The sequence below is a fragment of the Fonsecaea monophora genome, assembly GCF_001642475.1.
Source record: "Fonsecaea monophora strain CBS 269.37 chromosome Unknown Scaff57, whole genome shotgun sequence".
Taxonomy (NCBI): Eukaryota; Fungi; Ascomycota; class Eurotiomycetes; order Chaetothyriales; family Herpotrichiellaceae; genus Fonsecaea; species Fonsecaea monophora.
In genome coordinates, this window is record NW_019173988.1 from 172,566 (window position 1) to 187,116 (window position 14,551).

Sequence of the window (14,551 nt, forward strand, 5' to 3'; positions counted from 1 at the left end):
GTCCAGCTATCTTCACAACAGTATCTTCAGCTACGCCGGCCCTCTGCATATCCCTGGATTGGTGTATGATCCTGGGCTCTGACCCGCCACCGGATGTTTGCGTATGTGCAAGCTCGAATGGCTCGTGGAGAGGCCTCTTATAGAGGGATCGAATCAACAGGGTCCCGAACTTATACCAGTACATACTGGGCACGTCGGCTTAACATTGGCCGTCGACACGCAGAGTGTGGACCTGGTTCATGGGAGAAAAGTGGAAAGCGGGAAATGGCGCCAGGACGCAAACCGTGTCGATGAGTCTAAGATGCGAGTCTAAGCCTGGTGGGGAGTTTGTCCAAGAGACGGTCGTGACTTGAAGGCCACGATCTGCCGCTTCACGATTGAAAATTATTCAAATGTCACGCACTAGAATTGTCCTTATAGCGTGGGAATCGAGTAGCGGGAGAAGAGGCTTCGAAAGAGGCTTCGAAACAGTGATGATCCGGACTTTGTCAATTCCTGTCCTATTTTTTAAGCACTCATTTCACCGAGCCGCGCCAACAACGTGGGTGCCGTTGCAGCAAGACGAGCAACCAGCGCCTCTTTATTGAGAGGAGCACATTTCATCTCGTCGGAATTTCGTGTGAGCCACATTTTCAATTGACGCCATCGAACTGACTGCGAAGGTTCCCACCAGCCATTTGCCAGGGTTTCTGCCTTGCTTTTCGTCGCGAAAGAAATAATGACTCCCTCGTATCCCTTTCAGGCCTCCATCTCCGCCCACACGCACTGAACCACCGCAAAACCGTAACCGTCTATCGGCTCTTGGCCTGCACCTTGCTCGGTGCACCCTTGGCGCCCTGCTTGCTCGTGATCTGACCCCGCGCTGCGTTCGCTGCACTCTTCGCCTTCTCGGCCTTCTTCTTGCTCTCGCTGGCAGCCTTCTTCTCCTTGGCGTCCTTAATCGCTGCTTGACGGGCTGCGGCACGGGCCTCTGGGCGTTGAGAGCGGCGCTCCTTGATCACATCGAGGGAAGCGCCCACGATGGCTCGCTGGTGTTTTACCGTGCGGCGGGTGCGTTTTTTGGCGACTTCCTATATGTGCAAGGCGTGTTAGTGATACAGGTGTCGTGTAGAAATGTGCGGGGTGAGAGACGAGTGGTCATTTTGGCCGTCCCTCCTCTTTTTCGATATTTCTTTCAATATGCCCGGACCCATCTCGCGGTGTTCCGCCATAGGCAAAACGACGGGTTTGATTCGAGACTAACCTCTGAGATACCCTTCTTGTGCATACGTCGGTAGAGCATGGTCCAGGCTATTCTTCTTGGGTTCTTGCGCTGCAAGAAAAGGGACTCGGTCTTGCCATTCTGGAATCGGAAGATCTTGCTGTCGCCGCGGACGTAGAGCTTGCCCTGTTAAACGTGTCAGACTCGGCTTGTCAAGGGGAACGAGCGTGTCATGGGGAATGTTGCGAAATTTCGTCCAGGTCTCGCTCTCCCGCGAGGCTCGAGGCCAAAGTGGGCGCAGGGATACTGACCTTGCCAGGGTAGATCTTGGTGGCGCTGAAGGTGTCGTCGTAGGTACGCATCTTGACGTTCGACTGATGCTGTACCTAGTCTTCGATGGTTCGTTGAGTGGGATGGAAAGTTGGTAACGCAGTCGGCGTTCAATAGTCTGCGGCGGAGTTGCAATTCTGCAGTGTGCGCGCCTTAGCTAATGCCAAGAACCATCATTATTACGTTCGAGCAAGAACACAATTAGCGCAGTGTCATTGAAATTGTCACGTGCTTCAGAGGCCCCTTTTTCTTGATATTCTTCATGAGGTACCATCAGTCTCTGTTGTTTACATTCATTTTGTCTCTCTCTGGCGAGATCGATCATTCGAGTCATTGCCCTACTTCCAATAATGGGTAGGCTTCCAGCTAATTGTACACGTTTGTCATGTTATCACAGGGGGTGCTCTCTGATGTCCTGTCATCCAAGAGAAGCTCACTAGGATCCCAAATCCCGGCAGCATTATTCGTCTTCATGTCCTTGAAACTTGATTTGTACACCCTTGTCTTGACTCTTCATAGAGCGCGGCGATTCATATCCTCATCATGCCACAAGCATTCCGCCCACGGGTTCTTCTTGCATTTTCGGCACTGGATGTCCTTGCAGATCGGATTGGGGCATTCTCCACAACAGTCCGGGCAGACCATCTTGCCGCAGCCGATCTCGCCACCTTTGGTGCATTGGAGGAAAGTAGGTGCCTCTTGGCCATATGGGAAGAGGAAAGCGATCTGGAGGAGTCTCTCTTCTGCCATCTTGAGCGATTCTGGGTTGTCTTTGTGGATCTTGACGGCCAGTGCAGCGGCTTTGTAGGCACAGCATGCGCGACCGCAGACAGCACAGCAGTGGTCGAGGCAAGTGGTGCATTTGAGATTGCGAGAGTGCCAGGCCCGGCTTGTGTTTGGATGACGCGAATATGGCTGTCCTTGATCATAATCGTAGCTGTGATTGTTGGTGGTAGTGCGCAAGTAACGTTCCTAGACCTTGATGTTACTTCACATTGCCACGATAACCAAGGATTAGTGACCATAACTTACGAGATCAGGTCGGTGAAGCATGTCAGTGTTCTGTGGCGAGGCAGAGTCGGGCTGAGGCTTCTCGGATTTTGTCTTGAACAGATCGGTGACTTTGCGTAAACCAGTCTTCTTGTGCTCAAGTCCCTCTGAAAGTGGTGTTACAACCGACTTGCTGCTACCAACAGTAGCCCTGCCCGGGGTGGATGTGCCAGCCATTGGTGAACCTTCAGTGGAGACGGTGAAGAGGTCATTCTGGACATTCTCGGCACCAAGTTGGAACGCTGACAGGTTGTTGCTGAGATTGTAAGTGTTCGCTGTGTCAGAGCTTTTTCGTGGCACAGGACGAGGCGCGATGGGTCGGCAAGCAAACGGCTCTGGAGTGTTTGGGCTGGCTGAGTCTGCGGCGCCAACTGCCTTCGCACTGAATGGGTTGTCTTGGATTTTGCCATTATCGTAGTTCCCTCTAACAAACGCGTTTCCAGGCATCGGCACTGTGTCGAACTTGATTCTGCTTTGCAGATCAGCTTCACGTTCAGCCTTTTCGCGTTCAACCTCGTCGCGCTCAGCTTCGCGTTCCTTTTCGTCAAATCGTCGTCTGGCCTCTTTCACCAGTCGCTTGATTTCCTCTTTCTTGGTCGTGCTGATCAGGGAAGGCGCGTCGCTGGTGGAAGTAAAGGGATTAGGCTGGTTCATTGGATGCTGACTGATGTCTGGTGCAGGGATTCTCGTCAGATGGGAAAAGGGTGCTTCGATGACTGTGTGCTGCTTCTGCACGGGGAGTCTGCCTTTGTTGGTACTTTGTGGAGGAGATGAGAGTGGCATGGCGTGAGGTTGGGTGGAGTGGTTTGGCGGTAACATTATGAGAGATCGGGCAGGTTTGATGGTCTTCTCATCGTCTCGTGCAGTCTTCATGATGTCGGTGGAGGGAGGGTGCTTGACTGGGTCGCTGTTCGGACAGGAGGAATTTGGGTGATTTCGGACAATGTCCAGGGCCAGATTCACGTCAAATTCAAACGGCTTCCCTGTAACAACAGACAAGGGCCTAAAAGACCCTCCTCTACGTCGGTTGTAGAGGGGTGCGACAGAACCAGGACCAGGACGTGAAGAATCACTCACGTGATTCTTCAGCCTCGTGCCCTTCCCTCCATCTGGCGAAGTCTTCCGACTCCGCACAGACAAGCCCGTCAGGCTCAGCTTCTTCCCCAGAGTCCTTAAGGGGGACCCCGGCGAGCGAAGAAGAGCCTTGACAGACTGCGGCGTTGATGGCCGCGAGGGAAGGCACGAGGCTATCTCGTCAGAGTCCAGACTCCACCGGCTCTGCTCCATGGTGGACGTCTGTGATATGTGTTGATGTGAAAGGGGAAAAAACAGCGTGTCTTTGGGCCAACGCTCTTGACAGAAATATGTTGCTCCAGTTCCCGCCGAGCTTCAGCGACGGGTACAAAATCGACCAATGGCGCGCATCAGCCTCCAGTCGCTTCACCGGGGCGATGATGTCGCCGTGTTGGGTGGAACGCATGTCAAGATCGGCAATCGATGATCAGGATGGACGGCATATCAAGAACGACAAAGACCGAGATGGACCACAAGCACTCTGTCCGCAAGAGAGGGACGAACAACAGCGGACGACACAGCACACATGCCACGACAGACACCTCAAAGACAAGCACAGAAACAATCCAGAGCCCGACTCACCACGGTGGATGGTAAACAGCCTCAAACCAAAGAATCTTCAATTGTATTCATCATGGGGATAGTAGTATTCATCGTGCTGAGAGAATTGAAGGCAAGAGCCATTCTTCTCTGGTCGTTGCGTCAAGGGCGAAGGCTCCAGGCTCCTCAGATCGTCACTCGTTCCGTTCCGTGCCACAACTTCATCGCGTTCTCTCTTTCGACAACCCTTTCTTTCCTTGCTGCCGGTCATCAAAATGGAACGTTCAAATCATGGCATGGCATAGGTTTTGGTCCATTCTCTCGCTGTCTGGATCGCGGCCTCCTGGTCCTCCTTCCATCGCTGAGCAACATCATTCGCCAAAGGATCATCCGGATTTGGAGCACCTAGCAGAGCCTGAATGGAAAGGAGAATGGTTCTTATTTGAAGCGCAGGCGACCAATTGCCTTGACAGAGGTTAGGCCTTAGTCCAGCCCAAAGGACAGAATTACTCACTCTTCAGCACATCCAAGCAAATTCGGCCGAGCTTGTCAATGTTGGGATGGTATATCTTGGTCAGAAATCTGATCTTGGGAGGGGTCATCGGGTAGTCGTCTGGCAGGAATAGTTCGAGCTTGAAGACACCTCCTGCAGAGAATCAGTCCTGACGACATCGTGTTGCGGTAAGATGCTCAATACCTTCATATGGAGATTGTGATGGACCATGTATGCTGACATCAAAGTATCGCAGATTGTCTTCATGGGGCACCGCGCTTATCCCAGGGACACTGAAAGACTTAGATGGACCCCAAGTCAGTTCTAGGGCCAGGATGGGACGTACGGCTCTGCCATCAACCTCTCCGTCTCTTTTATGATTCGCTTGGGCAGCGCCATTACGAACGTAAAGTTTCAACAGGCCGCAGAGGGCGCGTTGAGAGAACTGGACCAGGACAGTGTCGGAGAGCTCAGCTCTCAATCTCTCCGTAGGTAGGATCGGAGAAGGAGTTCAAACCGGGGAATAAGTCGTGGAATGGAGGCTGAAAGGATCTGGGAACGGCAGTTCGCACCAGGTGAGGGGACAGTGTCTGCAGAAAGATGGTGTCTAGGTCAACGGTGGGGTATACGGCTGCCTGAGATAAGTTATTGACACAGGGTTGTGGCTGCTTTGCTAAGGCAATCGGCAGTCACCGTCGTTTGAGTCACTCTGATTGATATACCTGAAGGTCGATACCGCTTGGAGTCAACTGCGGTTTCCATCCAGACATCATGACTCGGGGAAAATCTTGGCAGCGGTATTTCATCCGTGGAGCATGACTCGCCTCATGTTACTGCTGCGATATTTCCTTCATCCAATTGTCTCTCTCGTCACCACTTCCTCACCTCGTAGGAGGTCAATTGTTGACTACACTGGCATTCGTTGTTTTGTCTCTGTTGATGTGTGTATCAGCAACGATATATTGCCTAGTCACTAGCCTTCCTCCCGCGCATTTCGACGTGAAGTCCTGAACCGGGTCCACCTCACATGCAATTGCGAACCCTCCATTGGCCTTGGACAAAGAGCTACTTGTGTCTCCCATCAGAAAGTCCGCCGGACTGCACTACAATCAATATGGGTATGGAACACGACGCTGTGCAGCTCCTTGGATATCGTTATGCACGGTGACAGCCTTACCGCCCCGTCAGACGTCCAATATCGCCCCGCATTTTAGCGTCCCGCACACAATTGTATCCCTTGGTAGACCGATACGAGAAGGCTGTCCCACCATTGGGCGAACACCATCATATGAGACTTGACTTGGGTGCAGTGCACCATGGCGGATCTGACCTTCAGTCCAGCCCTGGAGACATAGCAGTTCCTTCATGGTCCGGTCACCACTGGGACATGCCACCACAATTGAGTGGGAATTCTTGACCCACTATTCATACTTAGTCCACAGGTCGGCACTCTGTTGTCTGTGTTAGGACACTGTTGCGAAAATCTAGATTCATTTCTTGGTGGAAGACTCTACTTAAGCAAGAACTCATCCTCCTACGTGCTTCTGTCCGACTCTACTTCTTTTTTGGGCCTTTACCACATAGCGACACCAATAAATGGCAACACAGCAACAAGATGAGGGTCCCGAGACCACGGATGTGATAATATGTGGATGCGGCCCTACTGGGGCATTGCTAAGTGCGCTCCTAGGTCGAATGTCCGTCAAGAATGTAGTATTGGAGAAAGAGAAGGACATCGTGACCGATCCTCGTGGAATTGCTCTGGATGAGGATGGAATTCGACTACTCCAGGAGATAGGTTTGTACGAGCAGATATACGGCGAGATTGGACAACACATTGGATGGACATTATTCACCTCTGGAAAGCATGGGCTCATGACCAAGCCATTCATGAAAATGAATTTAAACTCCACCGAAGGAGGTACTGGCCATGTTGCTGCTATCGCCCACAAGCAGCCTGTAATGGAAAAGCATCTCCGCATGGCCGCGAGCAGCTGCCCTAGCTCACAGCTGCGGCTTGGGTCGACCATTGTGGGTATAGAAGAGAATGAGGACTCTGTCCAAGCACAGTATATCGACAACAATGGCACCCAGCACACCATTCGGGGGAAGTTCTTCGTGGGAGCAGATGGTAAAACCGGGTTTACACGTAAACGCTATCTGGAACCAAAAGGTGTCCTCCTCCAAACACTGTCCGGGTGAGACATGTTTATTGCAACAGGTACATCAAGCAAAGTTGACGTGATGCTAGCTACGAGTATCAGGAGACGTGGGTTGCGATGAACTGGCACATGGATCTCCCCACGCCAGAGACACACCCAGGATTTCCCCTTTGGAAACTGAATTACACCCCTGAACAAGTCTACGATAAATTCTTTCCACCAAACTTTCGATTTATTGGCAATCCTGAGAGGCCCTCTGTCTGCGGAAGCTTCGGCCCACGGAGCGATAGACTCTGGCGGTTTGAATTCGTGGTGGACCAAGGGGAGGATCCGCAGGAGATGGCTACTTGGGAGAAGACGTCTGAGATTGTCTTACCATACTTGACACACCCGGGCGCTGATTATGGGTAAGCTCCTCAATTTCCATGTAGTGGCGTCTTTCTGCTCACCACCCACATCAAACTTGACTAGTTTGAAAGATGCTGTGCAATACCCCCTGGATTGTATCCACGTTCTGCGGTCGAGACCTTTCACCTTTGCTGCTAGAAGCTGCAACAAATGGACTGTCGGAAGACTGATACTATGCGGTGATGCTGCCCATGTTATGCCTCCATGTACGTGGTTCATACCTACAACTGAGTTCCACATTGACAAAGGTAGTTGGCGGCCAAGGAATTGTCTCAGGATTTAGAGACGCTTCAGGGATTGCATGGAGGCTCGCACTAGCTTGTCGACCCGACTTCGATGGAAGCTTTGAAACGCTTTTCAATGGATGGTTCCTGGAACGAAAGCAGCAGCTAGACCACTCACTTGCTGCTACAGTGGCCAACGGAAATCTCACCACCGCCCGGAATCCCACGAAGATCTTTCTCCGGGACTGGATCCTATGGCTGATGCAGCTTGTCCCCAGCTCCAGACATAAGCTCGAATTGGGTCCTCGTGCATACGGCATGAACCGATACGCATTCAACACCGGGATGGCGTTCCTTCCCGATCTAGCGGGCGGACGCTGTTTCCCACAAGTCTACTGTTGTCCAGCGTTCCCTCTGACCCGAAATTTGGTAGCAAATGTCCGCTTTACAGACGACGTTTTCTTCCATGATCCAAGAAGCAACGCGCTCCTACGGCTTATTGTCGTGATCGATAATATGGAGCAAGCAGAGAAAGCGTGGTTGGAACTCAAAACCCTGGACCTTGAAAAAGCCTCCAACAATGAAGTCCTCAAAGATTCCGCTTTCTTCCTCGTCCATTCTCCATTGCTCGAGAATCGCCCAGCAAGCACCTCGTCGGATGTCCCCCAGCAGAGCGTTTATCGCATAGCGACTGGGGACGAGTTCGCCGTGTCAGACCTTTGTAGGAACCGGCCTTACCCGACAGGGTACGACATGTATCGGATCAAAAAGGACATGGGAGGGAGGAAGTACGTTTTGGTCCGCCCCGACCGATTCGTCTATGCCGCTTGTCACACTGGTGCAGAGCTCATTGCTGCTTGCGAACGCATCCCACAGACATTGTGCGGATCTTCTAGTACGACAAGACCGCGTGATTCGAAGCTCTAGATGCGCTGGGAGCTGGATATCAACAGGATGGGTGAATATCGAGAAGAGCTCATATATCTACATGTTTACACAGTCACCCACCAGGACCGTTCGTAAAGCAAGTCCCTGTTATTGAGTGTAGCTCGAATGTAAGTACCCCCAGGGCAGCTCAACCTACCCATGAGGGGCAACTGAAGACTGCCAGAGCGCCACATCACCGAAGCACAGAGAAGTACAAATTTCTACCCGCTGTCCATGATCCAAGACGGCTCTAGTTTATGCAGGGCAGAGACAACTGGGTGTCTCACTAAACATCATTCAAGTTTTATCTCTAGGGAGACAAAGAACGCCTGAAAGTTGACCACACGGTGTTTTGACAGGTCTCTAAGTAACAGCAGTGTAGCCAGCACCTAAATTATTTTCCCAACAGGGTCCAATGTCGTTCGAGGCTGTCTTGCGCACCTCTCCGAGTTCTCAACAAGGCTCGATGCCCCTTTATCAGCCCTGATTTGCCAAGAGTGCCAAGCTCACGTGCTAATCTGATCATGTCCATGCTGACTGATGTATTATGTAACGAATCTTGGCATTCGAGCCAGCAAGGCTTTTCCGAACCACGACGCTTGCTACCTTTGTACCTCGTAGATAGATACATATCAACCCTCGCGTGCCATGCTCGCTTCTGACATACTGTACTCAGTAAGCTGTGCGGACTTTGGCATAACCGTCAGCTCCGCTTCTGTCACTTGGTGCTCTTGAGATTTTGATGCTCGGACTGATGCGGACTGGCCTCCTACCAAACCAACAGAGCACAATCTCAAGACGCGTTTAGTGCTGTCGCTACTTGAGATGCAGGCTTCCAGTTTGCTGCTTCACGCCCTTGGCGGATCCTCATTCCCTCGCCGTCCGTCGACAGGAGTTTTAGACGGATACTGAGCACGGATCCCGGATATCTGGCTGGAATAGCGGGGCTTCTCGCAGACATGGCACCTCGAGGTCCAGCTTCCGCTTTCGAGAGCGAAACCTTCGGCCAAGATGCATCTTTCAGACTCGAGCAGCCCGTGGGATCCATGACCATTTCCCCAAGCGGCCGTGATGTTGCATTGGCCTCCAAAGAGGGACTTCATATCATTGACCTGGATTCTCCCTACTCTCCACCGCGTTACCTCCCTCACCGGACGCCCTGGGAGGTTGCTGACGTTCAGTGGTCTCCGTTCGCTGTGAGGGATTATTGGGTGGTCAGTACGTCGAACCAAAAGGCTCTGGTTTGGAATCTGGATGCTCGATCATGGCAGGATCCTATCGAGTTCGTCCTGCACGGCCATACTAGAGCAATAACCGACATCAACTTTTCCGCCCATCATCCTGACGTCCTTGCGACTTGCGCCGTTGATAGCTTTGTGCACAGCTGGGATCTGCGCGCTCCAGCGAGACCCGTCAATTCCTTCTCTGACTGGTTTGCCGGTGCTACCCAGGTCAAATGGAGCCGACAAGACGAACATGTTGTTGCCAGCGCTCACGATAAGTTCCTCCACATTTGGGACGACCGAAATGGTGCATATCCCGTGCGCACCATTGAAGCCCACGGAACGAAAATCTATGGGATCGACTGGAACCGCCACGATCACAACAAGCTTGTCACCTGTTCCCTGGATCGGACCATCAAATTTTGGAATTTCAGCAGGGAAGAAAGCACTCTGGAGCGCGTCATCGAAGCTCCGTTCCCTGTATGGAGGGCACGTCATACTCCTTTTGGATGGGGACTGCTCGCCATGCCACAGCGCGGGAACAGCGACCTGCATCTCTATGATCGTCGTGCGGTCAATGGGGTCTTCGAGAGCGGCGCAGTTCGACCAGTTGCGACATTCAGGGGTCACGAAGGCCAGGTCAAAGAGTTCCTGTGGCGCGCTCGGGGTACAATTGTCGACAACGTTGACCATCGAGACTTCCAGCTGGTGTCCTGGGGTACGGACAGGGAGTTGAGGCTCCATGCCCTTGAGCCCGATATATATGCAGATATCGGGTACGAAAAAGGTGTTTCCAAAATCCAACGGCTGAATTTCACACGAAGAGGCGCAGTGTACAAGACTTTTCGCGATGTCCCGGGAGACGTCGACTCCCCACTGGACGAAACACCTCGCAGTGAAGTCTTCTCCCGTCACAGCCACCTCACGCATTTCCGGCCTCGTTCGAGCACCAGCGTGGGCATGAGTAAAATGCCCGTTTCACAATTCCGTGGCTGGATCCAAGGAGGCCGTTATGCGCAAAGGTCTGGCATGCACGGAAGAGGCAACAATCGGCAGAATACGGATCCAATATCATGGTTGAAGAATGTGAAGATATTTTCTTGGGACCCTGACACCTTGGCTGAGGAGATCCGACAAGTAGGAGAGAAGTTCAAAAAGGTAGAGTTTGAGGTCGTTGATATCTCGCATCGAAAGGCCGTCATGTCACTTCAAGCCCCTTGGGGAGAAGACCAGAGCCAGGTGTACTTGAGAGTGGAGATGAGGTTTCCGAAACTATATCCACGGAATGCAAACGCAGTCTTGACTCTGCAGAAATCGAGGTTTCTGGACGAAGCGACGCACCGACTGATAACAACAGAGTTGCACACAATTGCAGAAACCTATGCCTCCCGGAAACGCGGGTGTTTGGAAGCAGTTCTACGGTACTTACTCCGAGAGCAGAATCTTGAACAGATTGTGTCTTGGGTGCTTGGAGAATCACTGGTCGATTCAAAGATCTTGGACACGAGCACGATCGGAGCCGACGACTCCAGCAGTGACAGTGACGATCAACTCGATGGCGTGCGAGAAGGCCTTGATGCCTCAGCGAACGTTCTTGTACCGCTAGCCAAGGGCTGTGGTGCCATTTGGTCCGAGACTGGAAAGTTGATTTGCTTCTTCCCTGCCAAAGGAAATGAACCTGTCTCCTTTTTGAGCACCTTGGGCGTCAAAGACCTCGATGAGTCCGACTCGAGCAGACTCTTCGAAGGCTTTGGCCGATTACACACAAGCTCACCTGCCCACAAAACCACCCGAGGAACCAAGACCGCGGATGACAACTCGGACTCTGACACATCAGACTCCTCATGGAAGTCATCCAGTAGTTCCTCATCCTCATTCGAGAGCGAGCAAAACATTCCCGGCGTGTCATCATACCGAGTCGGGGCTTCCGGGCTCCAACAACGGTCACGCTCCCCTGATCGTTCCAACCAATCCACCACCGGTGGCGCCAACAAGCTGAATGATGCTCCCCGTAAGAGTGCTGTGTCAATACACACTTTCGATGACCTGATTCCATCAAAGCGCGAGCTGGCGGTTGAATATCAGATGTTTGGAGACGGACCAGAAGTTTGCAAACACAATGCTGCCGTTGCTCGAGATGCATCGTTCAAAGACCTGGAGTCCGTGTGGACTGTTGTCAGCCTTGTCTTGGATCACTCGGTGCCTCTGGAAGTTCTCTCAGAGGTCCGGAATCCGAGGTTGCGAGACTTGTTGGTGATCGCGAAACAGGCACAAGGAAGGGGTTCCCGAAAGGGCAGCATTCATTCAGACAACCACAAAATCTTTGGGAGGACTCGATGGGGCAACCACCCGCTTGGCTCGACGTACCTGCTTCCAGCTATCTTCGACTACTTTGAACGACTCGGCGATGTACAGATGCTTGCCACCTTGGCTTGCGTCCTTGTATCAAGTCTCAACAACGGCTTCATACCGGGTGACACGCAAGAGACAGCGCATCAGCCTCCCTCCGGCGACATCTCCCTCATTCGGGGTGACTATTTTCCATCCAGAGCCGCGGCCAAATCTTCGCTCCGAAGAGATGTTGACGTGGAAGGATATGTGTTTGTCCACTCCAAAAATGTGCCGTTGAGCCCCGGTATTCCAGGACTGGTAAGCTCTGGAAGTCGACGCAGACCACGCCATGTTCTAGGCCGCCAAGCCAGTCAGCTCTCCTCGACAGCGGCTAGTTTCGTTGCGGAAGACTCTCATGACCACTCTGCGCCCTATTCAACTGCTGTCTCCGTCTCGACGTCTCCCGAAGGGAATCGGCCAAGCAACAAGTCAGCCTCGGACATTTCTTATCCTTCTGCGCGAGCAAGTCTCTCGGCCTTGACACAGTCCTATTCAAACTCCCCTCCGAATCAAAGCTCATCGTCGGGCTTCGCATCCAGTCTGAAAAAGTACAGCCCCTCAGGGTCACTGGCCCCTGGTTGGGTGTCTTCTGGCATATTTGGCAGTCAAGCAACGAGCCGGGGTTCACGGCCATCCTTTCCTTATAATGAAGGCGGGAGTCACGATAGCCGCGAGCTAGGCAATCGCTCATTGCTGTCGTCCTCTAGCGCGCAGAATTCTCGCAAAGGCAGAACTTTGCAAATGCCAGCAGGACGGAACAGCGATGCGCCTGCGGTTGGCTCGGAGATGTCAGAGAAGACTGTGGGGCAGAAGCCTCCAAAGCGTAGGAGGATTAAAACACACCTGGTCAACCAGGACAAATTCGATCTAGACGGGTACTCATCTACGTCAATCTTGGATGTTGACCTTAAAAGCAAGTGCAGATTCTACCAAGAAAGCTATGCAAAACTTCTCGACGTGTGGCAGTTACACCTACAACGCGCCGAGGTTCTCAAATTCGATGGCATAGTGGCAGAAGGGTTGGACTTGGGGCATGGCCGATCAAATACTGTTCACTCGACCGCTGGCGATGGCCTTGAGCGGCCACGCAGGAAGATGTTGACTTCGGCATCTCAAGCCACAAATCTTGGTCTCGAAATAAGGCGCCTTTGTCGCAATTGTGGTGAGCTCCCGGCACCGATAGAGAAAAATGGTATACCCATTGCATGGCAATGCGTCACTCCGACATGCATTTCGTCCGATCAACAGTTGGGAGTGAGAGCTGGCAAAGCTCCCAAGCGAAGTGCCTGTGCCATTTGCAATACCTCGATTCAGGGTCTGGCGGTGCCTTGCTTACAGTGTGGGCATATAACATGCTACGACTGTGCTCAGGGATGGTTTGGTGCTCGACGAGCAAAGGACGGCAAGACAAGATCGAGGCGGTCTTCGGCCGAGAAAGCACAGCTTTCGCCAGTTGAGGACGAGGACAATGCGGATTGCTTCAGCGAGGAGCAGCTGGATGAGCACGATTCTTGTCCAACAGGCTGCGGCTGTCCCTGTGCAACGCTCATCACTGTCGACGTCCCATATCCTTCGCCGACCGATAGAAGTGTCAACATCGGTAATCGTGAGCATTCCTATCTGGAACCGCCCCAATTGACCCATCAACTTAGCCGTGGCAGCGGAGAAAGTTTCAATCTACCTCGCTCGACAAGTGTCGTCGTCCCTCCATCACATTCGCATTCCTCGACCGAAACCGGGACTGGAGGCGCAGATAGCGCGTTGGCGGCTTTTCTAGCTCTCACTCAGTCCCACCAACGATCGAAGTCGGTTCATGTGGTGTCAGCACGAAGCAAGGCATCCTCGGTCTCTCGACCTCCTGAGGTGCAAAGCCGAGGTGGGTCGAGTAAAACGCCGAATGACAGCGGCAAAACGACCATATCAGATAGCGATGCAGAGCCAGCTACAGTGTCGCAATCGGGTGAAGGGGAGGATTCGAACTCTCTCAATCCCTTTGTCGCGAGCAAGATTGCGACGCTGGGACGAGGGATTGGCGCCGGGCTCAGTCGCGGGTTGACGTCGAAGGCGAGTGACGCCACCATTCGGAAGTTCAAGCGATAGATCAGCCAGGGGTGCTTTGTATGTTTTCTAGTATTTGTACTCATTAGTTTGTGGATGGATATGTAACACTATAGCTATGGGTGTATGGGGGGAATGTGTGTACGAATATGAGGGAAGTGAGATGAGATGACCCGATATGAAGATGATGTTGGGGGGAATATTGGTGATGTGGAGGATGTGGCAAGTAATAATGGTGGTAAAAAGACAATAAAGATGCCAAGCATTATACCAAGCATTCTGTATCGGTACTTGGTGCCATACCAAGCATGGACTAGTACCACTAAGTACCTATGACTTAGTGTGTTCATACTCGGAGGCATTAACAAGCATGACTGGTACTACTGAATATGTACTACAACATACGAGTGCCGAATACCACCTCCTACTCCATTCCTCTATCGACTGATTCATTCTCCATCCACCCATAT

The 14,551-nt window shown here is 52.3% G+C and overlaps 5 protein-coding genes across 5 annotated transcripts; 2 read left to right on the top strand and 3 right to left on the bottom strand.

The window, feature by feature from the left end:
* Positions 1-791: 791 nt before the first annotated feature.
* Positions 792-1,563, bottom strand: AYO21_07474 (60S ribosomal protein L24; the record flags this gene model as incomplete). The annotated part of the gene is made up of 3 exons (XM_022657429.1): positions 792-1,070; positions 1,244-1,387; positions 1,513-1,563. The coding sequence occupies 3 exons, from the start codon at positions 1,561-1,563 to the stop codon at positions 792-794; spliced, it is 474 nt and encodes a 157-aa protein (XP_022510306.1).
* Positions 1,564-2,044: 481 nt separating this feature from the next.
* On the bottom strand, positions 2,045-4,061 carry AYO21_07475 (hypothetical protein; the record flags this gene model as incomplete). The annotated part of the gene is made up of 4 exons (XM_022657430.1): positions 2,045-2,503; positions 2,564-3,564; positions 3,659-3,828; positions 3,931-4,061. 4 exons carry the CDS (start codon positions 4,059-4,061, stop codon positions 2,045-2,047), a joined length of 1,761 nt encoding a protein of 586 aa, XP_022510307.1.
* Positions 4,062-4,484: 423 nt separating this feature from the next.
* On the bottom strand, positions 4,485-5,087 carry AYO21_07476 (ubiquitin-conjugating enzyme E2 N; the record flags this gene model as incomplete). The annotated part of the gene is made up of 4 exons (XM_022657431.1): positions 4,485-4,660; positions 4,710-4,841; positions 4,893-4,981; positions 5,035-5,087. The coding sequence occupies 4 exons, from the start codon at positions 5,085-5,087 to the stop codon at positions 4,485-4,487; spliced, it is 450 nt and encodes a 149-aa protein (XP_022510308.1).
* Positions 5,088-6,284: 1,197 nt separating this feature from the next.
* On the top strand, positions 6,285-8,409 carry AYO21_07477 (hypothetical protein; the record flags this gene model as incomplete). The annotated part of the gene is made up of 4 exons (XM_022657432.1): positions 6,285-6,886; positions 6,940-7,257; positions 7,322-7,464; positions 7,511-8,409. 4 exons carry the CDS (start codon positions 6,285-6,287, stop codon positions 8,407-8,409), a joined length of 1,962 nt encoding a protein of 653 aa, XP_022510309.1.
* A 959-nt stretch (positions 8,410-9,368) lies between these two features.
* Positions 9,369-14,123, top strand: AYO21_07478 (hypothetical protein; the record flags this gene model as incomplete). Its single annotated transcript, XM_022657433.1, has 2 exons — positions 9,369-13,346; positions 13,395-14,123. The coding sequence occupies 2 exons, from the start codon at positions 9,369-9,371 to the stop codon at positions 14,121-14,123; spliced, it is 4,707 nt and encodes a 1,568-aa protein (XP_022510310.1).
* Positions 14,124-14,551: the final 428 nt, after the last annotated feature.